General features: G+C 49.3%; 1 protein-coding gene across 1 annotated transcript in view; it reads right to left on the bottom strand.

Moving 5' to 3' along the window:
• The window catches only part of CRTC2 (CREB regulated transcription coactivator 2), a 39,014-nt gene extending 14,060 nt beyond the window's left edge, over positions 1 to 24,954 (bottom strand). Inside the window, exons 1-7 of the mRNA XM_080984589.1 lie at positions 24,228 to 24,954; positions 12,382 to 12,483; positions 8,153 to 8,271; positions 7,856 to 7,915; positions 3,986 to 4,054; positions 828 to 931; positions 454 to 483 (exon numbers count right to left, since the gene is read on the bottom strand). Coding sequence (XP_080840715.1) covers positions 454 to 483; positions 828 to 931; positions 3,986 to 4,054; positions 7,856 to 7,915; positions 8,153 to 8,271; positions 12,382 to 12,483; positions 24,228 to 24,470 — 727 coding nt within the window. The 5' untranslated portion in view covers positions 24,471 to 24,954. The remainder of the gene's footprint in view (positions 1 to 453; positions 484 to 827; positions 932 to 3,985; positions 4,055 to 7,855; positions 7,916 to 8,152; positions 8,272 to 12,381; positions 12,484 to 24,227) is intronic.
• Positions 24,955 to 25,178: the final 224 nt, after the last annotated feature.

A 25,178-nucleotide genomic window follows, 5' to 3' on the forward strand; every position in this document is an offset into this window, starting at 1 on the left:
TGTAATGTAATATGACAACGCTTACCAATGTAATATAAGAATGTTAACAAATAAATAAAATGCAAATTCAGAATAATAATAATAATAATAATCACCACAAAAACCCTGGGAGGTAGCTGAGGCCGAGAGACAGCAATTGGCCTGAGGTAGCCCAGCAAGCTTTGTGGATTTGAACTACGGTCTCTTCTGCGTCATAGTCTTAACCGCTACGCCATTGCTGACTCGCCAGTCAGCCTGGGAGTTTTCAGTGCCCTTGCTGGGGGGGGGGGGAGGAGGGTAGACAAACCCTTTTCCTAATCGCCATGGGAACGGACAACCCAGCGCCCCAAACGTATAGGCCAGCCTTGCTGGCAAGGGACTCCCCTTTCTTGGAATAGAATTACAGGGCCTAAGAAATTCACCAGGCAAGGAAAGTGGGGGGGGGGGGGAGAGAAGCAAGGAGACAGTGGTTACCTTTGCTATCCATGTCGTTATCCAAGTAACCTGGGGGGCAGGAAGGAGAAAGGGGGCGCAGAATAAGATCAAGTTGAACCAGGCTTTCTGCACCCTTGGCAAACTAGCAGCTCCCAGAATCCTTTGGGGGAAGCCATGACTGTTCAAAGGGGGCAGCATAGTGCTTTAAATGTATAGTGGGAATAGAGCCAAATCTCCCTGGCTAGTCTGCTGATCAGCACATTAAAAAATAAAATAAAAATCAAGGAGTTTGGATGGCACAAAATTGGGGACGGCCAAAGTCATTCCCATCCTTTCCTCTGACCCATCCACCCTTTGATGGGAGGGAAGAGGCGATCTCCCCTGCCCTCCGACAGAGGAAAAGGGCCACTCACCGCTCTTGCGATTTGGAGGGGGGGCGCCCTGGGAGGGCCCCAGGTACGTGTCCTGCGGATTGGGGTTCATCACACTCGTGTGCAGGGCGGAATCAGAATTTGTTCTGCTTTGCAAGGGTAGAGGGGATAATTAAGGGGGGGAGACAAACATTAGAATGCATAATAACAATAATAATAATAATAATAAATACCCCGCCCATCTGGCTGGGTTTCCCCAGCCACTCTGGGTGGCTCCCAACAGAATATTAAAAACACAGTAAGATATCAAACATTTAAAACTTCCCTAAACAGGTCTGCCTTCAGATGTCTTCTAAAAGTCAAGACAGTTGTTTATTTCCTTGACATCTGGTGGGAGGGCGTTCCACAAGGCGGGTGCCACTCCCGAGAAGGCCCTCTGCCTGGTTCCCTGTGCCTTCGCTTCTCGCAGGGAGGGAACTGCCAGAAGGCCTTCAGAGCTGGACTTCAGTGGGGGTGGAGACGCTCCTTCAGGTATACTGGGCCGAGGCCATTTAGGGCTTTAAAGGTCAGCACCAACACTTTGAATTGTGCTCGGAAACATACTGGGAGCCAATGTAGGTCTTTCAGGACCAGTGTAAATGGGATAGGATTAAGAACAGCACAGAAGGAAAGGAGTTGTTTCAATGTATTTGCTGCTGTTTGCTTAATTTATATGCTACTGCGTTTGCCATTTTTGCTGCTTTATAATGCAACCGTGCTGGTCGTGAGACGCTTTGGGCTCGGCATTTTGTCGCTGGAAAAGTGGAATATAACTATTAAATCAAATCAAATCAAAAGCTGCGGCTGCGCACACATTCTTCTCTCTGAAGCTCCTGTGCAAAACTGTGATCCATACTGGGGTCTCCGTGGGGTGGGGAGGACACCCTATGTTTTGCAGGAGGGGCTGGATCTTTCTGCGACGGGGCCAGTTCTCCTCCATGTCCTATCCTGTTGTTGTTGTTGTTTAGTCGTTTAGTCGTGTCCGACTCTTCGTGACCCCATGGACCAGAGCACACCAGGCACTCCTGCCTTCCACTGCCTTCTGCAGTTTGGTTAAACTCATGCTGGTAGCTTCAAGAACACTAGCCAACCACCTCGTCCTCTGCCGTCCCCTTATCCTTGTCCCCTCCATCTTTCCCAACATCAGGGTCTTTTCCAGGGAGTCTTCTCTTCTCATGAGGTGGCCAAAGTATTGGAGCTTCAGGATCTGTCCTTCCAGTGAGCACTCAGGGCTGATTTCCTTAAGAATGGAGAGGTTGGATCTTCTTGCAGTCCATGGGACTCTCAAGAGTCTCCTCCAGCACCAGAATTCAAAAGCATCAATTCTCCGGCGATCAGCCTTCTTTATGGTCCAGCTCTCACTTCCATACATCACTACTGGGAAAACCATGGCTTTAACTATACGGACCTTTGTTGGCAAGGTGATGTCTCTGCTTTTTAAGATGCTGTCTAGGTTTGTCATTGCTTTTCTCCCAAGAAGCAGGCGTCTTTTAATTTTGTGACTGCTGTCACCATCTGCAGTGATCATCCTATGTGCTGCTTTTTCGAGGGCTTTCCGTCTTCCGTGCTCCTCATTAGCACCCAAATTGGAGGCAAATATGCGGTGGGAGACACAGAGCGGTGGGGATGGGAGAGAAGGAAGAGCCGTTGCCAATGAGAAAGCACCCAGAGACCCAGACAAGGCAGAGCCTGTCCGTCGGCTGGCAGGGGGAGGAAGCGTGGGCAGGGGAAGAACAGTCGCTGCCTTGCCAGGCTCCTCGCTTCCACAAGCTTCCCAGAGTTTTTTAACTGCGTTTTTGGGACCCGGGGCTGGGAGAAGGGTGAGGGAGGGAGTGACGTCACGGGGGAAGAATCCGTGTCGCTCCCCGGGGGAAAACAACGGGGGCATTGTTGGCCGAGCCCAGCAGAGATGCGTGCAACCAGCCGGAAGCCATTCCCTTGTCTACTGAAGCAAAAACGGGACTTCTTTTTTATATATAGAGGGGGCAGCAGCAAAAGATGGTTCTTCTGGGCCAGGGTCTCTCACACAAACGGGGAAGATGAGAAGGGTGGCGAGGTAAAATAAAATCTATCCCTGTGACATAAGGGGGGGGGGTGTAGGCAGGGAAATCCTTGCACCTGGAAAAAAAAGGTTTGTTTCAAAATAAAAACCTTGAATCTTGCACTAACCTCCCTGGTGAAATTTTTTTAAAAAAAGATGCAGAAAATGAAATAAAAAGTCAGGGTAATAAATGGATAGCTTATGTTTTTTTGTAACACAGATATGAAAATACTTTAAAGCTTTGCAAAGAGTAAGGCTTAAGCTGCACATAAATGGTATGATTCATTATTATTCCTATTGCTATTATCATTACCTGCCCTACACCATTAAAACACAATGTTAAAAAAAGCAATTTGCAATCACAAAAACGAGTCCTAAAAATATACACCTCAAGGGTCAAAAGCCAGGGCAAAGAGGTGTGTCTTCTGCAACCTTTGGAAGCTGAATAATGAAGGTGCCCAATGCACCTCTGCCAACAGGGAGTTCCACAGCTTAGGGGCCACCACAGAGTAGGCCCTTCTCCTGGGCCTCCGCCACCCTGAGCTACTGAGGGCAGAGAAACGCTAACAACAGCACCCCACCCCCCACAAACTCAGAACCTGAGGGGGTCTGTAGGGAAGGAGGTGGTCTTTCAAGAATTTGGGACTTGTCATTTAGGACTTCAAACGGTAACGTGGGCATCTTGAATTGGATCAGGAAACAAACTGGCAACAGGTGCTGCTGCTTTAAAATGGCCAGTCGCTGCATTTTGGACGGGTTGAAGTTTCGGAGCTGCCTCCGAGGGCAGCCCCACGTAGAGCACATTGCAACAATACGATCTCGGCGTTACCAAAGCACAGAATACATTGGCCAAGGCATCTCTTGAAAGCATCTTTAGGAACAAAAAGTGAACAGCGAGAGTTGTTGCGGGCTTGGACATTTCTTCCCTGCCTTAAGACTAAACTTCTTCGATAGCTACGGCAGCAGAAGATACCGTAACAAATTTGCTCGCCAAGCCCCCCTGTAAGAGATGATGCCGCCCTTCCTTCTGTACTCAAGACCACACACTTGCAGCCCAGTTAGCAAGAACCTGGCACGGAATAAAAGGGGAAGGAAATACAGAATCGAAAAAGTGGCTCACCTGTTGAGTGCTGCCGGCAGCCTAAACAAATGTCCTTTCTCCATCGGAAAGTTCCCCCAGGGCATTGTCCTTCACAATGGGGTGGGGAAAAAGCAAGTGGATTACTTCTAAGGGACCAGAAACATGTCAGGGGGAAGTAAACAGAGGAAAAGGAAGATGGGTACTGGGATGTGGGGAGTCTTAGGGCCCCCTATTCCCCTCCCAGAGCTACAATTCCCAGAGCGGTTCAGCAATCAATCTCTCTTCAGATGGAATTCTGGGAATTGCCACTCTGGGAACTAACGATTACTGGTGACAGTTCCCACAATTCCTTGAGGGGAGCCATAACTGTTTGAAGTAAGATCATAGCGCTTTCTGCAGAAGGCTATCCCAAAATTCCTCTCCTTCGCTCTAATTACCCATAATGCTCTTGAATAGAAAAACAAGCCAGGGAGTCCTCTCAGGTCGTCCAAAATGGGGGTCCCTTGGCATCGTTAATACCCAAAAGTACTTTCTGCTTACCCAACAGAACCAACACGATGGCCAGAAATAATAACAATGTGAAAAACTTTATGAAATAATTCAAAACATCAAAACTAACAAACTGAAGTCTCTGAAAGTCCTTAATCACGAATCACGGTCCCTGACTTTACCCGGTGGAGAGCAAGCTGTGAAGTTTTGTATAATCAGCAAATGTCACAGTTCTGATGCCCAACTCTGAACTCTGCTGTACAGTGTTTCCGGATAACAACTACTGTTTCGTTGAATTCTTCATCAGCCAATTAGTTCAACACTCGTAAGTAGAAAGATATGCAATTTCTTCATTAACCAATCTTTTTTTGAATAGATATTATATACATGAGAATGAAAAATACTCATGCGATTATGTAGTCACTGTTCCAGAGTAAAGTCTGGCACTGTGATTCATTTAAGGACTTTCAGAGACTTCAGTTTGTTAGTTTTGATGTTTTGAATTATTCCATAAAGTTTTTCACATTGTAATTGTTTCTGGCCCATCGTGTTGCTTTTGATATTGCTGACTCATATTTTGCAACACAGGGGTTTGTTTAATTACCCAACAGAACGGCAGGGGAAACTGCCCCCTTCCACCCCCACCCCCCAGGAAAACTGGGAGATGCATGCATGTGTTTTTAATACAGTGGTACCTCGGGTTAAGTACTTAATTTGTTCCGGAGGTCCGTTCTTAACCTGAAACTGTTCTTAACCTGAAGCACCACTTTAGCTAATGGGGCCTCCCGCTGCTGCCGTGCCGCCGGAGCCCGATTTTTGTTCTTATCCTGAAGCAAAGTTCTTAACCTGAAGCACTATTTCTGGGTTAGCAGAGTGTGTAACCTGAAGTGTATGTAACCCGAGGTACCACTGTAGATGAAATGTACTACCAAACTTCCCTGCATAAGGGAGGACACATGACCAGTAGTCTTTCAGTTTCACTTGAAGGCAGCCTGTCTCCCATCCACATTGCCAGAACATGCTCAGAGGTCCAAGAGACGAGGCAGTGAAGGACTGGGGAGGAGGCACTCTCTCAAGTGAGGCTTTCTCAGAGAGCTGTATGACATTTGACACAGCCTCCTGCTACAGGGACAACATTAGAGGAGGAAAGAGATTTTGAAAGTCCCTTCCTGTCTTAGGCAAAAGAAGGGCCCCATTCTACCGAGGCAGCAGAACGAGGCAGAGAAATTCTGAGGCGAGAAAGGAATGATCTGCACCACTTCAGACCGCAAGGAGGGAACGTTTTTGGGGAATGTTCCCCTCCTTAAAAATATAAATACATTTCTGCAGGTTGGAAACAAGCCTGCTATAGTTAGCTGAAAACTTGTGATGGTTTGGGATCCTGTCCAACAAATGCCACATTCGCACCAGACATTTAAAGTGCTATGGCACCGCTTTAAACAGTTAGTGAAGAATTCTGGGAGCTGTAGTTTGTTCGAGGTGCTGTTACGAGACCCCTCTTCCTCTCCCAGAGCTACAATCCCCATAGTGGTTAAACAACCGTTCCATCTTCACAGGTAGCATTGGGAATGTAGCTCTGGGAGGGGAATGAGGTCTCCTTTTTTTTTTTTTTTTTTTAATGATATTTATTCCAAATTTAAAGTTACAAAAAAGAAAAAGAAAAACCATACAAAATACAAAGAAAACTTTAGCCATAACAAAGCGAAAAATGAACAAGTAAAAAAGAACAATAAAATAGAATAAAAAAGAAGACTTAACAAAAAATATAAAAATACATTAAGTTGAAATAAAACGGAAACAGATTAAACCTTTACATAGCCTTTTCCCTTTACTTATTTCCATGACCTCCTCTCACCTCCCAATTTTGTATTCTAGTTCAGATCGTGTTTCCAGCAAATCCTTCTAAGGGGAATGAGGTTTCCTAACAGCTCTAAGCACCCTGAACAAACTACAGCTCCCAGAACACTTTGCAGGAAGCCGTCACTGCTTGAAGCAGTATAAAAGCACTTTCAATGTTTGGGGTGAATACGGCCATATTCTGCTGAGAGTAAAAAGATAAAGGGACCCCTGACCATTAGGTCCAGTTGTGGCCAACTCTGGGGTTGTGGCGCTCATCTCGCTTTATTGGCCGAGGGAGCCGGCGTACAGCTTCCGGGTCATGTGGCCAGCATGACTAAGCCGCTTCTGGCGAACCAGAGCAGCGCATGGAAACGCCGTTTACCTTCCTGCCAGAGCGGTACCTATTTATCTACTTGTACTTCGTGCTTTCGAACTGCTAGGTTGGCAGGAGCAGGGACCGAGCAACCGGAGCTCACCCCGGCGCGGGGATTCGAACCGCCAACCTTCTGATCAGCAAGCCCTAGGCTCTGTGGTTTAACCCACAGCACCACCCGCGTCCCATGACCACCCGCATCCCATGAAATTAATGGGCCTAAGTTACACATGACCATTAATTTCAGCAGATCTACTGCGAGTTGGCCTACGATTGGACACCGCCCTTTTTAGCAGGGGAGACCATACAGAATGGTACCCTCACACCTGCCGTCTCTAGTAGGTCAAGAGAGTGACTTGCGCAGGGGCACCCAATGAGCTTTGAGAATTGACCCCGAGTCTCCCTGCCAACAGTGCCAACTGCTACACCAAGAGTGAAGGAACCAAGCAGCCTTCCAGAGGTTTCTGGACTACAACTCCCAGCATGCCTGATCCTTGGTGATGCTGGCTGAAGATCATGGGCACTGGAGTCCAACAACATCTGGCTCCCCATCCCTGCATTTAATGTGTGATCCCTGATTGTTTGGGGCATCCGATAGGAAGGAGCTCGTTTGCCGTGTTGGCTGCGGGGGATGACGGGAGCCGAGAGTCTGACAACACCCACAGTGCACATCGCTTTGGCTACTTCCCTCTACCCGCCCCATAGATATTAGCTGTGCCTCTCCTCTTCCATGCAAAAAGATGCTTAAGGGAGCTTAAGGCCAGGAGTTATGGACTACAACCTTTCTGGGGGTTGTAAATTACAGCTCCAATAATCCTTGCCCACCAACCATGCAGATTGGGACCAGTAGGGACTGGAAGAAGAGTTTGGATTTGAAATCCCGCTTTATCACTACCCTAAGGAGTCTCAAAGCGGCTAACATTCTCCTTTCCCTTCCTCCCCCACAACAAACACTCTGTGAGGTGAGTGGGGCTGAGAGACTTCAGAGAAGTGTGACTGGCCCAAGGTCACCCAGCAGCTGCAGGTGGAGGAGCGGAGACGCGAACCCGGTTCCCCAGATTACAAATCTACCACTCTTAACCACTACACCACACTGGCTCTCATGGAGTCCGACAGCATCTGGCCAAGAAGAAAAGGCAAGGAGATGGAGGTTTTCACAGTGGGGGGGGGGACTTCAGACCTCACTCAAGAGACGGCACGAGCTTTACCTCCTCCAGCTGGGTTCGGCCGGTGGCGAAACGTAGGCAGGGCTGTAGGGGGAGCTGTCGATGTGAGCAGGAGGTTAAGGAAGAAGTCGGCTCAGAGATTTGATGGGGAGGGAGTTTGCTGCCATTAGAGCAAGACTCCACAGATGGAGCGGTGCAGTGGTTTCTATTTTTTTGGTTCGATTTCCCTTAATGCTTTTTAATCCCCAGCGCGGAGATGAATCAAAGCGGGGAAAGTTGTGGGTGGGGAGGGGAGGGGACACCTGCGGTGCAGGAGAAGACGCGGGAGGCCAAAAGGATATCTGACGCATGTAGCGGCGGAGCGGAGACATCATCCTCCGGGGATCCCGCTGCACCCGTTCCACCAAACCGTGGTGCCGCGTGCCGCGAGCAGAGTCCAGCGGCGAATGGAGGGGACCCTGGACGGAAACAAGAAGGGAGTGGGGGGAAGCAGAGTTAAAGGAGATGACGATGATGATGATGATAATAATAATAATAATAATAATAATAAATTTTATTTATACACCGCCCTCCCCAGCCAAGGGCAGCTAACACCAGGTATAAAAACAATTGATTAAAATACAACTTCAAAACAAGATTAAAATACAACATTAAAATGCAGCCTCATTTCAGCAGAAACTCAAATCAAAAACTTTTGGGGGGATGAAAATGTCAAATCTTCACCAAGGCCAACTATCCAGACTGGTCCTACATGGGCCAGAAAAAAGCCAGGGAAGTCCCCAAATAGGGGTTCCATCACAGAAGGAGAAAGGAAAAAGGAAAGAGGGGGAGGGGATCAAGTTGATTCCAAGCCAAAGGCCAGGTGGAACAACTCTGTCTTGCAGGCCCTGTGGAAAGAAATCAGATCCTGCAGGGCCCTGGTCTCATGAGGCAGAGCGTTCCACCAGGCTGGAGCCAGTGTTGAAAAGGCCCTGGCTCTGGTTGTGGCTAATCTGACTTCCTTAGGAGAAGTCATAAGAGAAGCCTGGCTGCTGGATCCCACCTAGTCCAGCGACCTGTCCTCACGGTGGCCGACCGGACGCCTGTGGGGAACAAGAGCTGAGCATGGCAGCAACTCTCCCCCTCCTGTGGCTTCCAGCAGTTGAGATTCAGAAGCATTGTTTTCTCCAGCAGCGGAGGCAGAGAACAGCCACCATGGCTAGCATCCATTGACAGCTCTCTCTCTCTCCTCCGTGAATTTGTCCAATCCTCTTTTAAAGGCACCCAAGGGGTTTTAGAATCAGGATCTCCAGAGGAGAAATGGGGAAACACAGGTATGGGGCACTGAATCATAGGAGCCAGTTCCTAGGGGCCAAGGGGTCTTTGCCCCCCCCCCAAAAAAATTGACGGGGGTTGCAGTTCAAATACAGTGGTACCTCGGGTTAAGAACTTAATTCATTCTGGAGGTCTGTTCTTAACCTGAAACTGTTCTCAACCTGAAGCACCACTTTAGCTAATGGGGCCGCCACACCGCCGTCACACGATTTCTGTTCTCATCCTGAAGCAAAGTTCTTAAGCCAAGGTACTATTTCTGGGTTAGCGGAGTCTGTAACCTGAAGCGTATGTAACAACCTGAGGTACCACTTTACACAGACTCTGCTAACCCAGAAATAATACCTCGGGTTAAGAACTTTGCTTCAGGATGAGAACAGAAATCATGCTCTGGTGGTGCAGTGGCAGCTGGAGGCCCCATTAGCTAAAGTGGTGCTTCAGGATAAGAACAGTTTCAGGTTAAGAACAGACCTCCGGAACGAATTAAGTACTTAACCTGAGGTACCACTGTAGTGTGCATGCACTGCATCGTGTGATTGATTATGCGGGACTTACCTGCCCCCCAATATTTGTTTCAAGTTGGCACTCCTGCAGTGCATTACTTCAAAAGCAGGCATTCAAATGAAGAGGCCAAAAGTACCGTATTTTTTGCCCTATAGGACGCACTTTTTCCCCTCCAAAAATGAAGGGGAAATGTGTGTGCGTCCTATGGGGCGAATGCAGGCTTTCGCTGAAGCCTGGAGAGCGAGGGGGGTCGGTGCGCACCGACCCCTCTCGCTCTCCAGGCTTCAGGAAGCTATTTGCTAGCCGTGGGAGATACAGCTCTCCCACGGCTAGCGGAGACCTTGCCTGCACCCAAAAACTTGGGGCGCACTGAGCTCCGCTAGCCGTGGGGAAGTCCCGCGGCTCTCCCACGGCTAGCGGATAGCGGCCTGTTCTGGGGCCTGGGGTCGGGGGAAGCTCGGGCATCCCCCGCCCCAGCCCCGCACCTGGGGGGGGATTTTTCTTTTTCTTTATTTCCCCCCCAAAAAACTAGGTGCGTCCTATGGGCTGGTGCGTCCTATGGGGCGAAAAATACGGTACATCTATATTTTTTGTCTATCTATATAACAGCATGGTATAATTTTGTGACGTTTGTTAACATACAGAAACGTGGATGGTCTCCATCTCAAGCTTTTAAGCAGATTTGGATTATTTGATTCCTATCCATGTTCAAGCCTCCTTTATATTGTTCTCAATTTTCTTACCCCTGAAACGGGGGGGGGAAATGGGAAAGGGGTGTGTGTGTGTTTTTATGATTCAGATGTTTGTCTGATGCACTTATATGAGTAGATCCCTAAACGAAAATACTCAACATGTGCTTGCCCGGAAAACTAACTTCAATCCACATTCTATCTGTTGTAATTAGGTTTTGTTTTCCTTTTATGTATACTAAAAGGGCATCTTATCTTCCTGCATGTTAAAAATCAATTAAAAACGTGTTCTAAAAATGGTGCCCAGATTTCGGCTCTGCTCTTAGTGCCATCGAGAAGAGAGAAAAAGGATAGACATTATTGGTTGGGGCTACGTGGAAATGGGCCGTGGAGACAGAGGACCTTGCCTTACATGCAGGGTTCAATCCCTGAGCTCTCCAGGTAGGGTTGGGAATCGGGAGAGGCTCCCTCCCTGAAACCCTGGAGGGCTGATGCCGGTCGGTGGAGACAGTACAGTGGTACCTCGGGTTAAGAACTTCAATTCGTTCCGAAGGTCCGTACTTAACCTGAAACTGTTCTTAACCTGAAGCACCACTTTAGCTAATGGGGCCTCCTGCTGCCGCTGCGCCGCCGGAGCACGATTTCTGTTCTCATCCTGAAGCAAAGTTCTTAACCCAAGGTAATATTTCCGGGTTAGGGGAGTCTGTAACCTGAAGCATCTGTAACCCGAGGTACCACTGTACCGAGTTAGATGGTCTGTCTTAATATAAAGGCATGTCCCTACGTTCCAGTTCTTAGAGGTTTTGATCAGCATTGTAAGGTGTAAGATGACTAAATGTCCCCAACCCCCATAGTTATAATTCATGGGTTGCCATCTCATTTTAGTTTGCTCTTAATCTGATTTTAAACTGTATTTTAATTGTTTGTTTGACTTTTATGTTTTTAACGTATTATATATTTTGATGTTAGCCGCCCTGAGCCCGGTCCTGGCCAGGGAGGGCGGGGTATAAATCAAATTATTACCATTATTATTATTATTATTATTATTATTATTACTACAGTGGTACCTCGGGTTACAGATGCTTCAGGTTACAGACTCCGCTAACCCAGAAATAGTACCTAAGGTTAAGAACTTTGCTTCAGGATGAGAACAGAAATCACGGCGCGGCGGCAGCAGGAGGCCCCATTAGCTAAAGTGGTGCTTCAGGTTAAGAACAGTTTCGGGTTAAGAACGGACCTCCGGAACGAATTAAGTTCGTAACTAGAGGTACCACTGTATTATTATTGGCAGGTGCTCAGTCATACACCCCTGCTCATTGCAATAGCATCCCCCATTAACACCCCTGTTTTCTGGAGCATAGAGCATCCTCCTAGACAGAGGGAAAAGGTAAGTGAGAATAATACCATACCACACACAGGCAACGGTGGGTGGCCCAACTCTTCGAGAGGGACTGATCAGGGGAAAACCCCACACACCCACACAACTAGGCACAAGCCAACCCTCCTTCCGATTTACGATGTTTATCAGCCTGCTCTTAGAGGGCTGGTATGTCAAAAATTAAATGCCAGCGCCTCGGAATTTCAGATATTTCCTAACCCCCACCCACCTCAGTCCTGATCCAAAGCAAGAGACTGTTCCCTATAGCCAGGAGGGTGGGGGAAATCACGCTCACATGCAGACTCCTATAGATAGGTCAGAAAGGAGATTTTACAACTTCAGGGTTAATCAACACTCCCCCATTACTACCACCTCCCACACTTCTGCTGGGGGCACCATAGAAAAATCAGATCCACTTCACAGCAGGGTTGTGTAGTGCAACTGTCTGAGTCACTAATTCAACAGGTCCAGCTCAGAGATGGGGGAAACATCACCTGTTAGGTTTCCAACTGGCCCCCTGGCTATTCAAGAGCACAGGAGTGGGACCCAATTCTGCCCTCATTTATCTAAGGCCTCGTTTATCTAAGGCTCAGTCACATTGTGAAAAGAGAACCAAATTTGGGAAAGAAGCCTCTGCCAGAGGAAGAGCAGCCCAGGACCAATGCAAGGCCTGCGTCCCCAGTTACCTGAAACTCAGAGGTGCCGCTCCCAATCTGGTTGACGTTGGGTAAAGAGCCGCCATAGTACGGGCCTCGACTATGCGCCAAACGCAGCTTCTGGGCCTGGAGCTAAATCGGCGATTCAAGCAAAAAGAAAAAAAGCCATTTCAGTGCCAGAACATTTATTTATTCCTACTCAGCAAGGTTTATATACCACTTAATCAATAAAGAGATAGACAGACAGATATAATGGATACACATTACGCACATAGGAAGATAGAGATCGGAGCGCTCTAGGTAAAACATTCACGTGTCTCAATCTGCTTTTCGCTTATCGACGATTTTAATTTTTTAAAAAAATGTTTTAAACAGCTCTGTTTAACTACTGACTTTATGAAGTGTTTAACTACGGTCGTCTTTACTTATAGTTTTATTCTTTTTGTAAACCACTTTTAGGGGTGTGTTTTTTTTTAACAATTAACGTGCATAAAGTTTTATAAGCTAAATAAAAATAAACGAATTTCAAATGGGTGATAAAAATGAACTTCATAAAGACAGTAGATGCCGCAACTTCCCCGAAGAAGTAAACCCCTCCCTGCACTAGAACCGGGTTTTGGGGGCCTCGTCTAAGCCGCCATCACCCCTCAATAACACACACACATAAGAATCTAGGAAGACCCCTAGTGGAAGAGACCAAGGGCCCATTGAGTCCAATATCCTGTTCTCGCAGTGGCCCTGCAATACAAACACGGTAAAATGTGGGCAGCCAGGGCAATAGTTTAAGCATGCAGTTGTTTCAATTCCTTCCTTAAAGCCCTCTAATCCTGCAACTGCAGTCTTGTTGTGGTGAGCTGAGGTCTCCCCACAACCTCCGCTCTGCAAATTCTAGTAACAGGAGAGGGGGGAGAAATCTCTCCAATTTCCTTTCGGATAGCTGAGCCAAGAGTCAAGTAAGTTCCATGGTGGTGGGTGTGTTGAAACCACTAGCTGGAAACCCCAAGAGGGGAGAGTTGCTCTTGTGCCCGGGTCCTGCTTGTGACCTCGCCGCCAAGATATGGTGTCTGGCTACTGTAAGAACCAGTGTTCAGAATTTCCCGGTATTCAAGCGTGTTTTGTGACTGGGAATGGTCTACTTGCAACCAATTTGAAATGTCTTGCTGCAGGTACTGCGACCGACATCTCCACCACCTGGCTGCGCACTGCAGCGCAAGAGTAAAATTGCTGCCGTGCAAGTCAGCTGGCTGACGACTCAAGAGTAAAATTGCCACCCTGTGCTGTGCGAGAGAGTAAGATAAGCACGTACAGTGGACGCTCGGGTTGTGAACGTGATCCACGCGGAATACACGTTCGCAACCCACAGCGTTCGCAACCCATGTCTGCGCACGTGCAGGTTGCGATTCGGTGCTTCTGCGCATGCGCAAAGCGCGATTTAGTGCTTCTGTGCATGCGTGGCCGCCGAAACCTGAAGTAACCTGTTCTGGTACTTCTGGGTTTCGGCGGTCCGCAACCCGAAAAGACGCAACCTGAAGTGGCTGTAACCCAAGGTATGACTGTATTGTGATTTTGGCTACCACAGATTCATTCCTTGGTTGAATTCAAAGTAAGATTGCCCCGTTTACATTTGTGGTTTCCAACTGACAACTGCGATTAAAAATGTGGCATTAAAAATGTGTCACCGATGTGGACTGTGTATTCACGTGTGTTTTTTTTGGGGGGGGGGGAGCGGAAATTACTGCAATTGCTGGAATGTGCAACTGAATTGTTAAAAAATATTGTGAAAAAATTGTGACTGGACATTCTGTTGCAGTGACTGTAACCTAGGTTTAAGGTGCCGTTTAGCAAATAGCTTATATATCTGAGTTTCTAACACTAGTAAGAACAGGATGCTGGACTAGATGTTGGGTCTAATCCAGCCGGCCCTTCTTATGCGGCCCTCCACATCTCTCTCTCTGGCCCTCAGGACTCTCCTCAGGCCACACCCCTCATCACCAGCCCTGCTTTGCACCCGCACTGAGTTTGGCCTGGCTGGGATGTGTCCTAGAACTCGGACCATGCCTCTCACTGGCATGAAGGCATAGAGGGGTGTGCAAGAAACTAGACTATTATCATCAACATGGCTGCCCACTTTTGCCTCTGGTCCTGCTTACCACTCAGCCAATACATGGAGGGCACAGACTTTATAAGATAGCAGAGGGAGCCTTCTGAGAGCATGGAGCTACTCGTTCCTGCCTCTTCCCCTCCCTCTCCAAACTTATCATGTTGGCCATCTAACCGTCCCCTCCACATTTCCCAACTTTCACCATCACATTCCATCACCCAGACAGCCCAGAGTGCTTGCAGGACGGTCTACAGAAAGTTGACGGATCCTATGCAAAGGCGCCCTCAATCTGCATAATTTAGATTAAGCACAGAGTTTGATTTTGGGGTTGTGGCGGAGGAAAAGGAACATCAGAAGGACACACAGATCTTTTACCACTCGTAGGGCAAGCCATGGCATAAATCTCAGGCAGTAACAAAGAAAGGAATGGAATCCATTGGAAGAAAGGTGATTTAACTGGTGCTCTTATTTATTATTACTCGCCATGCAGAGTTCTTCAAGAGGCTTCCAAGTTCTTAAAAAGCCCTCCAGATGTTGCTGGACTACAACTCCCAGCAGCCAGCATGGCCCAACAGCCAGGGATGCTGGGAGTTGTAGTGCAGTCACATCCGGAGGGCCAGGGTTTTCCCCATGCCTGGCATAAAGCCACACTGAAAGATTGGGGGATTTGCGAGAGAAGCCATGAAGTAAACTACCGTATTTTTCATCCCATAGGACGCTCCGTCCCATAGGACGCACCTAGTTTTTTGGGGGGGGGAAATAAAGGGGGGGAAATTCCTTTATTTCCCCCCCCCCCAAAACCAGGTCGGGGAAACCAAACCAGGTCGAGGAACAGCGGGATGGCAGCGCTGCGCCTCCCCGCTGTCCCCCGAGCTTGGGGGGCTGGCCGATGTCTGCCCGAAGCGCGAGGCGCTCTGCTTCAGCGCGCCCCTCGCTCCGTGCAACAGGGTGCTACGCGCAGCCTAGGGAGCCCTGCGGGAACTCCCGCGAGCTCCCCAGGCTTGCTGATAGATTCCTGAAGCCTGGAGAGCGAGAGGGGTCAGTGTGCACCGACCCCTCTCGCTCTCCAAGCTTCAGCAAAAGCCTGTATTTGCCCCATAGGACGCACACAGATTTCCCCTTCATTTTTGGAGGGGAAAAAGTGCGTCCTATAGGGCGAAAAATACGGTACATGGCAGACGCAATAACAAAAGGTCAGCAGCAAACACCTGCCGTCGACAGCCTGCAAAATGATCACAAATCAAAATGCCTGGAAGAAAAGAGATATTTCTGCCTGGGGCTGAAATAAGTCTTAACGATGGTGCCCCGGTGAATCTCACTGGGAAGAGTGTGCCAAAACTGAACAGCCCCCTCCCACCCTTGTTGCTACTCTCCAAACCTCCCTCTCATTAAAAGAAAATGGGCTGGATGAAATAATGGGAGGAAAGAGGGACAGCTAGTAGCTAAATGGAACCTGAATGCCCAGGAGAAGTATACCTCAGAGTGAGCAGATGGCAGAGAGATACCACACAGGGGGTTCCCTAGTACTTTCATGCTAAGCTAGATGAACCGTTGCTTTACATTTATTATTGAATCATCAAGTTGGAAGAAGTCCTGGCTGAAGGTCATTCATTCTAACCCGCCACCAATGCAGGGAGCCTGCTGTTGCAACATTCCCAACAGGTGGGCCAGCTTCCCACTATGGCCTCGGTCCTGAAGGAGCGTCTCCACCCCCATCGTTCAGCCCGGACACTGAGGTCCAGCGCCAAGGGCCTTCAGGCGGTTCCCTCACTGCGAGAAGTGAGGTTACAGGGAAGCAGGCAGAGGGCCTTTTCGGTAGTGGCGCCCGCCTTGTGGAACGCCCTCCCATCAGATGTCAAGGAAATAAGCAGCTATCTTATCTTTAAAAAGACATCTGAAGGCAACCCTGTTTAGGGAAGTTTTTAATATTTAATGCTGTATTGTTTTTAATACTTGATTGGGAGCTGCCCAGAGTGGCTGGGGAAACTCAGCCAGATGGGTGGGGTATAAATATTAAATTATTATTATTATTATTATCAGAAGGTGGGGACCTCCTCCACACATTGTGGGGACTGCAGCTCCCAACAGCCTCCAGTCAGCATGGGCAAGGATAGAATAATTGAACTGTGGAGTTGGAAAGGACCATGACGGTCATCTAGTCCAACCCACTGCAATGCAGGAATCTTTTGCTCAATGTGGGGCTCAAACCCATTGCCCTAAGATTAAGAGTCTCATGCTCTACCAACTGAGCTATCCCTTATACAACCAGGGTGACCTGATGCTTTGGGCTATGATTCCTGACAGCCTTCACCAGCACTTGCTTCTCCCCTGCCAGAACCTGAAACAGGGCTGATTGTAGTCATATATGGGGAGCTGGCAAACCTGAAGTTATCTTGGATCCGGGCCATATTGGGCTTTAAAGCAAGAGCGGGAATTTGTGGCTTTCCATGTCTGGTTGGACTACAGTTCCTATCAGCACCAACCACTGGTCCTGCTGCCTGGGGTTGATGGAAGGTGGACTTTAGCAGCAGCTGTAGGAACATGGATTTCCACATCTCTGCTTTAAAGCGAAAAAGCAGCACTTTAAAATGAGCCACCTGTAACTAGGCCCACTTCATCGCTATTGATGTTATGCAGGTGACATTTAGGATCGCCTTCAACTTGTGCAAGAACGGAAAGAATCTCCTGTTTCCTCTCCTGGAGTTTTTCTCAGCATATATGAAGGTACCCTCTAGAGGAGAGGTGCTGGGGAGGCTCGTGCCAGCCAGAATTGCAACCCTCCAGCCTTGCTTCAAGTTTGCAGGCTCAGCTAAAGCGGGGGGGGGGGGGGGGACCCTACACTGTCCACAAAGGGAAATGGAACATATAAACACAGGAAGTTGTCCAAAGCCAGATCAGATCTTTGGTCGGTGTAGATCAGTACAGCGGTACCTTGGTTCTCAAACTTAATCCATTCCGGGAGTCTGTTTGACACCCGAAATGGTTTGAAAACCACCAAGGCGCGGCTTCCGATTGGCTGCAGGAGTTTCCTGCACTCAATTGGAAGCCACGGAAGCAGTGTCAGACGTTTGGCTTCCGAAAAAACATTCTCAAACCGGAACACTCACTTCCGGGTTTGTGGCGTTTGGGAGCCGATTTGTACGGGAACCAAGGTACCACTGTATTGTCTACGCAAAGGGCAAGGGACCTCAGTCACAGGGACAGGATGCGGCCTTCCAGGCTTCTCTCTCCAGCTCTCAAGACTTTCCCTACAGGTGTCTCCTCCCCTTGCCACACCCCTCTCCACAAGCCACGCCCCTCCGCCACACAGGACTTCTACCAGCGGATTTGCCACTTGGCCCCTGGCTTATATATCTTGAGTTTCTAACACTGCCCCAGCATCTCCAGATAGGAAAGACTCCTGCCTGAAACCGCGGTCAGTCGCTGCCAGGCAGTGTTGGCAAAAGAAAGGAGAACCTGAGATCTTCCAGGTTGGAGCAGCCAACTGCCATTATTCCCTGCTAGCATGGCCAATGGTCAGGGATGCTGCCAGTGGGAGTTTTAGTCCAGCAACGTTTAGGTGAATCTCTAGATAGCAAGATGGAACAATAGTCTGAGTCAATACAAAGCAGCTCTTTGGATCACACTATACTGTATATCAATGGGACGCGGGTGGCGCTGTGGGTTAAACCACAGAGCCTAGGACTTGCCGATCAGAAGGTCGGCGGTTTGAATCCCTGCGACGGGGTGAGCTCCCGTTGCTCGGTCCCTGCTCCTGCCAACCTAGCAGTTCGAAAGCACGTCAAAGTGCAAGTAGATAAATAGGTACCACTCCGGCGGGAAGGTAAATGGCGTTTCCGTGCGCTGCTCTGGTTTGCCAGAAGCGGCTTAGTTATGCTGGCCACATGACACGGAAGCTGTACGCCGGCTCCCTCAGCCAATAAAGCGAGATGAGCGCTGCAACCCCAGAGTCGGCCACGACTTGACCTAATGGTCAGGGCGGGGTCCCTTTACCTTTTTATACTGTATATCCCACGAAGCAGGTCCAGGTTAGCGCTTAAGAGCCTGCAGTTATGCGGTCGAGGTTCTCTGCACGTCACGGTGCAACATTTAACTGGCTCGTAAATCCACCTCTCACCCAACAAGAGGGAGGCAAATCTGAACTAGTTAAGTGGCATCTGGCCTGTTTTGCCACAGGGTGGGTTGCCTTTGGAGCCCTGAGGATGGATCTCTGCTTCGTTTTATCTACCTAGGGGATCCTGCGTATCACAAGCCTTTCTGGAAGGACTGGTTTGAGGGAAAACACCTGAGCACGTCCCCTCGAGGTATAGAATTCGCAGCCTAACCAACCTGCCGGCCTGCCGTCGGGTGAAAATTAACCAGCCGTTTCTTGCGCAAACAGGGGAGCGCATCAACACCGCCCCGAAGCAGTGAGGTGACGTCACCCCCCTTTTCGAATCAGGGCGTGCGGCGGCAGACACAGGAGTCGGATTCCACGGAAGGGAGATTTCGTGTTCTATGCAAAAATAAAGTCACTAGACCTCGTGACTGCACAGAGATATCTAAAGGGGTGCCAAGGAGCAAAACTGGAAAGAGGTCTTAAGATTCCCAGCTATCCACATCCTTCTTAAGGGAATTCACCAAGTTTTAGGCAAAAGACAGCAAAGGGCTGGGTAAATATTGCCAGCTTCAAGTTTCTAGGCATTGAGGGTTTCGTTGGTTTGAGTACAAAATGACCCATGATCAAGGCAGGCTTCTAAGCCATACCTTGCTTGGTCACCTGGGATGAATATATAGCCAAGGGAAAACTTTCATAACCTTGGGAGATAGTTGGGTTTATCCATCCCCTACTTCAGGCCACTGATTTGACACCAGCGACCAGCATATTAACAGGTGGACCAGTCAGTGTTGTTCCAGGCTACTAACTTCCGCAGACATATTTGCAAGTCTGGTTCAGGAAGGCTGGAACTATGGATTAGACAAATTTATGGTTAGCAGGACTATCGATGGCTGCTAGCCAAGATAACTGTGCTCTGCCTCCACAGCAATGCTTCTGAATACCAGTTGCTGGAAACCACAAGAGGGGAGAGGGGTCTTGTGCTCAAATCCTGGTTCTGGGCTTCCCATCAGGGCATCTGGTTGGCCTCTGAGAGAATGCTGGATGATGGACCAGCAGACCCTCTTATGTTCTTATTCATTCTCAACAACTTTGCTTTGGGACATTTTAAGCATGGAAGCCTTCATCTTTTTTTCCCTTTTTGTGGATTGCTAGGCATGCAAAAAAGGTCCAAGATGATGAAAGGGCATTGGAGGAGCAGCTGTTGATATCTCAAAGACCTTGGCAGAAGCCAACAGACGTCTGCTGTTCCTTAGGGGAAAGGACATCTCTTCCATGTCAAAGTTTACTGATTCACCTCCCTTCCCCGTGACACATGCACACTTTCATGGAATCGTAGAGTTGGAAGGGACCCCAAGGGTCATCTAGTTCAACTTCCTGCAATGTCTCAACTAAAGCATCTATCACAGACGACCATCCAACCTCTGCTTAAAAACCTCCAAAGAAGGAGAGCCCACCACGGGAGTCCGTTCAACTGTCAAACAGCTCTTACTGTCAGAAAGTGCTTCCTGATGTTTAGCTGGAATCTCCTTTCTTGTAACTTGAAGCCATTGGTTTGGGTCCTACCCTCCGGAGTGGAAGAAAATAAACTTTCTCCATCTTCCATGTGGCAGCCCTTGAGATATTTGAAGATGGCTACCATATCTCCTCTTTACCAGACTAAGCATACCCAATTCCCTCAACCATTCCTCATAAGGCAAGGTTTCCAGACCCTTGATCATCTTGGTCTCCCTCCTCTGCACACGTTCCAGCTTGTCAATCACACCATTTCAATTCACACAAATGTGGTTCGGCAGAAGTCAAACAAACTTCGCATATACGTGGGATGTCACTATGAAAAAGAGTGGGCTGAATCCAATTAATTTCCACTCAGGGAAAACCAACTGAAATCAATGGAGCGAAGTTAGTCATGTCTATTCATGTCTTAATTTCAGTGCCCTTACTCTGAGCAGATGTAATGTTGGATACGACCCTATGTAAATGATAACAAGTTCCTACACAATGGAGAAAAGCAATCCATCTAAATTAATTCTCAGGAGTCAGGACAGCTCAGGCAGGCCCCCCAAAGAGTTTTCCATTTCTCCCTCTGACCTGTCCAGTGATGTTCTCAGTGGATCCTCCAACCTAGGGGCCAAATGCTGGGAAGTCACCCCAAGTCAACAGGATGAAGAATCCTGAGAATTGTAGTTTGCTAAGGGTGCCAAGAGTCATTAGGAGACACTCCCCATTTCCCTGCTAGAGCTACATTTCCCAATATTCCCTGGGAACAGGGATTGATTGTTGACCCACTTTGGAAATTGTAGCTCTTGAGGAGAACTGGGGGTAGGGTGTCTCCTAACAACTCTCAGAATTCTTGATAAACTACAGCTCCCAGAATCCTTTGTGAGAAGTCATGGCTGTTTAAAGTGGTATCGTAGGGTTTTAAATGTATGGTGCAGATGTGGCCTTCCAGGCTTGATCTAACATGGCAAGCCTTCGCTGGAAACAGAGAAGCACTTCCTGAGCGCCACACTCAAGTCCCCAAATCTGTACAGATCCTAGGGTGCTTAATACACACTCCAGGTAGACTCCTGGCACAGAAATCCACCAGGGCTCCAGCCTGACCCAACCTTGGCAAGTGATACCAACTGAACCTGCCAAGACAGCCGCATCCAATGTGCCCCTCCACCCCCGCCGAGGCCAGGCCGCTGTTTTTGCGTTTTCTCATCCTTTGCCCAATCTAATTTTAACCATCTCCGGGGAGCAGACTTTCCCCCTCTTTCCCGTGGGAGATTGTTCCAGATCTGCGGAATGAAAAGAAGAGGGGGGGGACCTGGCCAACATTTTGCCTCGAGCACTGCAGAAACCAGAGAGAAGGCGACGGCTTTATCAGCATATTCCCCAAGCGTCGTTCAAAACAAAACTTTTTTTTAAAAAAAAGCCAATTGTCGAAATAATGTTTCCTAGTTGGTTATGTATCTCCAGATGTTCACCACATTTCACGGCCCTAATAACGATCAGGGAGAGAATCACGCAGGGAGATAAATGAATGAACCAACGACCTCAGCAAGTCTGTCAGGACAGCCTCATTCCTCCCTGGAAACCCAAAAACAACGGTAGAAGAAAACTCAAGCAAGAGGATTTCTGTTAGAGAGGCAGTGGGAGAACCTGCCGCCCTGATATTGCTGGACTACAACTCCCATCAGTCCTGCCTGTCAGCCATACTGGGTGGGGCTGATGAGGCAGTATCCAGAAGACCAGAGAGTCAATGTATAAGAGCCACTTTTGACATGTTCAGCTTAGGATATTCAGTTGTTAAAAGATTGAGGACGGGAGAGATTTCTGAGTAACCCAGAGATACTGGCATCAAGTCCCCTTTCTGCCAGCGAGGCCTGAAGTTTGTTCTCACTATGCTGCTTAGGTCTGACAACCTCATCCCTCCGTGAATGGCAATTCATGGTTAATACACCTGTGCACACTTTATATCCCAAGTGCCCTCTCTGGCCATGTTAGATATACCAGTTTGCCCTATCCAAGGGAAGGGACATCTGCTTTGCAGGTTCAATCTCTGGCATCTCCAGGTAGGACTGGGAGAGAACTCTGCTTGAAATCCTGGGCAGCTGCTACCAGGCAGGGGAGTCAACACTAAGCAAGATTTATCAATGGTCTGATTCAGTAGATGGCAGCTTCCTATGTTCCAGTCTGTGGGGAAGATTGGCACTGATGCTCATCAAAATCTGTAGCTGATTTCAGCAGTTAAGCATTCTATACTGTAAAACACAGCGGTGTCCCCATCAAGCCCACCTCCCCTATTGCAGTACATCCCTCCCCCAGATTCCTCCTCTATGGAGTGCTCCATGCCATTACTCAATCAGGCCAAACTCTCCCTATTCTCTACTTCTCCTTCTCCCTTGCTTTTCCTTATGCGAGTGTTTCAATGACCCCCCCCCCCTTCCCTAAACAGTGTGCCTCCACAATGGTCTCATCAGTTCTAACATTGATCTTGGGGAAAATGGGAACCCTCAGCCCTGAGAATACTACTCTTCCACAAGACCCTACACTGCAGTAGCCCACTAATGACGCCCACCTCAAATACACAAGGCCATACCCCTAGATAGGGTCCCTCCATGACCTGATTCATTCGCAGCCAACTCTCAAGCCATTGCTCTCCTACAGACAGTTCCACCCTCATTTACCTTCCAAGCCAGCAATTCCCAAACATTTCATCCCAGCAGACCACTTAAAAATGGCTCAGGGTCTCAGCAGACCACGTAACGGTTTTCCTGCCTGTTGTGGCAATCATAATGTGCTATGCTGGATGCTGGATGATTCCTTAATAGTATTTCTTACGAATTTTATCATATAACAATTTGAATTCCACAGAACTCCATCGATTGGGCAATGAACTGGAGAATTCCACAGAATTCAAATTGTAATACAAGAGAATATACTATAAGAAATATAGTGGGTAACCTTCCAGAGGGTGGGTGGGTTGCATGCCGTTGGTGGAGTGCGTGACCTGAGGAAAGGAGTTTGGTGCAGGGGTTAGACTAGGGCCTGGGAGACCAGGGTTCGAATCCCCACTTGGCCATGACTGTGTAATTTTGGGCCAGTCACTGCCTCTCAGCCTAACCTAACTCACAGGGTTATTGTGAAAAAAGAGACCCACGTAGGCCTCCGAGATCCTTATTTAAAAGTAAAGGTAAAGGGACCCCTGACCACTAGGTCCAGTCGTGACCAACTCTGGGGTTGCAGCGCTCATCTCGCTTTATTGGCCAAGGGAGCCGGCGTACAGCTTCCGGGTCATGTGGCCAGCAGGACTAAGCCGCTTCTGGAGAACCAGAGCAGCGCACGGAGATGCCGTTTACCTTCCCGCAGGAATGGTACCTATTTATCTACTTGCACTTTGACGTGCTTTCGAACTGCTAGGTTGGCAGGAGCAGGGACCGAGCAACGGGAGCTCACCCCGTGGCGGGGATTCGAACCGCCGACCTTCTGATCAGCAAGTCCTAGGCTCTGTGGTTTAACCCACAGCGCCACCCGCGTCCCTCTCATTTATCTATTCGAAAATAGATAAATAAGACAGCACCCAACAGAGTGTGTCCGCCAATTCACATCCTTACAGCCGCCACCATCTTCCCTAAGGCGCTTCCATGACCTCTTTCAGCACCCACTCCCCTTATGACCCCCCATGACCCCAAAACAAGCCCCCCCACTACCTCTCCCTTTCACCCATTTAAGCACTTAAGACTCAACATCTCTTCCTCCAAGAGACCCAACGTCATCACCACCACCTTATCTCACACGCCCATCTTCAACTGAGGATGCCCCCCATGACCTCACACCCGCCTAGTCCAATCCACGCCCTCCAACTCTACCATTGGATCCCCACCACCCGGGTTCCCCCCCCCTCCACACCCATCCTTAACTGATGCTGCACCCCAGGACCTCAACCAATCCACGCCCTCCCCATCCCAAATCGGCGCCCCGTCATTGGCTCCCTTCCCACCCCGTTCTCCCACCCCCCAAGACCGGATGTCGCTACCCCCGTATATCTACCCCTCACCGGAAGTCGGTTCCCCCATTCCTCCGCAGCGCCCCCTCAGGGACGGACCGGCCGAGGGGCAGGCGGGCGGCAAGGCGGCCTTTCGCCCTCGCCTTCCCCGTCCCGTCCTCCCTCCTCGTCGTCGTCCTCCTTACCCGTGTGGTGCCCAGCTCCATCATCACCTCCTCGAAGGCCGCCGTCTCCTCGGCCTGCCGCTGCTTCTGCAGCGCGATCTTCTCGCTGAACTTGCGGGGGTTGGACGCAGCGGCGGCGGCTGCCGCGGCCGACGCAGCCACGACGCCCCCCGCGGCCGCCGCGCCGCCCGACGACGACGAGGAGGAGCCCGGTCCGGCTCCCGCAGCCGCCGCCGCCGCGGCCCCGGAGCCCGACGCCGCCATCTTGGTCCGCCGCCGCCGCCTCCTCCTCCTCCTCCCAACCCTCCCTGGCCCGTGAGAGGAGCGGCGGGGCCGCGGCCTTCCCTCCCTCTGTGAGCTCGGCCGCGGGGCACGACGGGAAAGCGAGTTTGTTTACTTGCCTCGCCGACGTGGGGCGCGCGCGGCCGAGGAAAGGCGGCGAGACTACGGCTCCCGGCGCGCCCCGCGCGGGCAATGAGAGGGGTGAGAACGCTCCGCCGCAAGGGACGACGGGAGGTGGAGTCCTCTCGTCCATAAAGCGCCGGGGCAATCAGGGCCAGCGGGAACTACCTCTCCCGCCGCGCCCTGCGCGGACTCGGCTTTGGGGAGACTGGCGCATACTTTAATTTGGTGCGGGGTTAGAAACGTAATGGTATTGATTTCAAACCCGTAAGCCGATTTAGAAGCTCCTTTGGGCATGTAAGCGGTATATAAATTATTATCACTGATTACATTTGTGAGGTCTATTTCAATAACGCGGGCGTGCCGCTGAGCATGTGCAAAGTGCGTTTTTCTTAAATAATTGGTTTTATTTTCGTTTTTTCACTTCATTATAACCATCTAACGAAACAAGCACCAAACAATAAGTAGAGACTTATAAAGAGACACAGGCTGCAATCGGTGTTCGAAATTCCACAGGCAGGTCCAGTTGCAATTACATGAAGATTTTTGGGCACCAGGTTGGCAACCACA

Source organism: Podarcis pityusensis, assembly GCF_964106645.2.
Source record: "Podarcis pityusensis genome assembly, chromosome: 16".
In the NCBI taxonomy this organism is placed as follows: Eukaryota; Metazoa; Chordata; class Lepidosauria; order Squamata; family Lacertidae; genus Podarcis; species Podarcis pityusensis.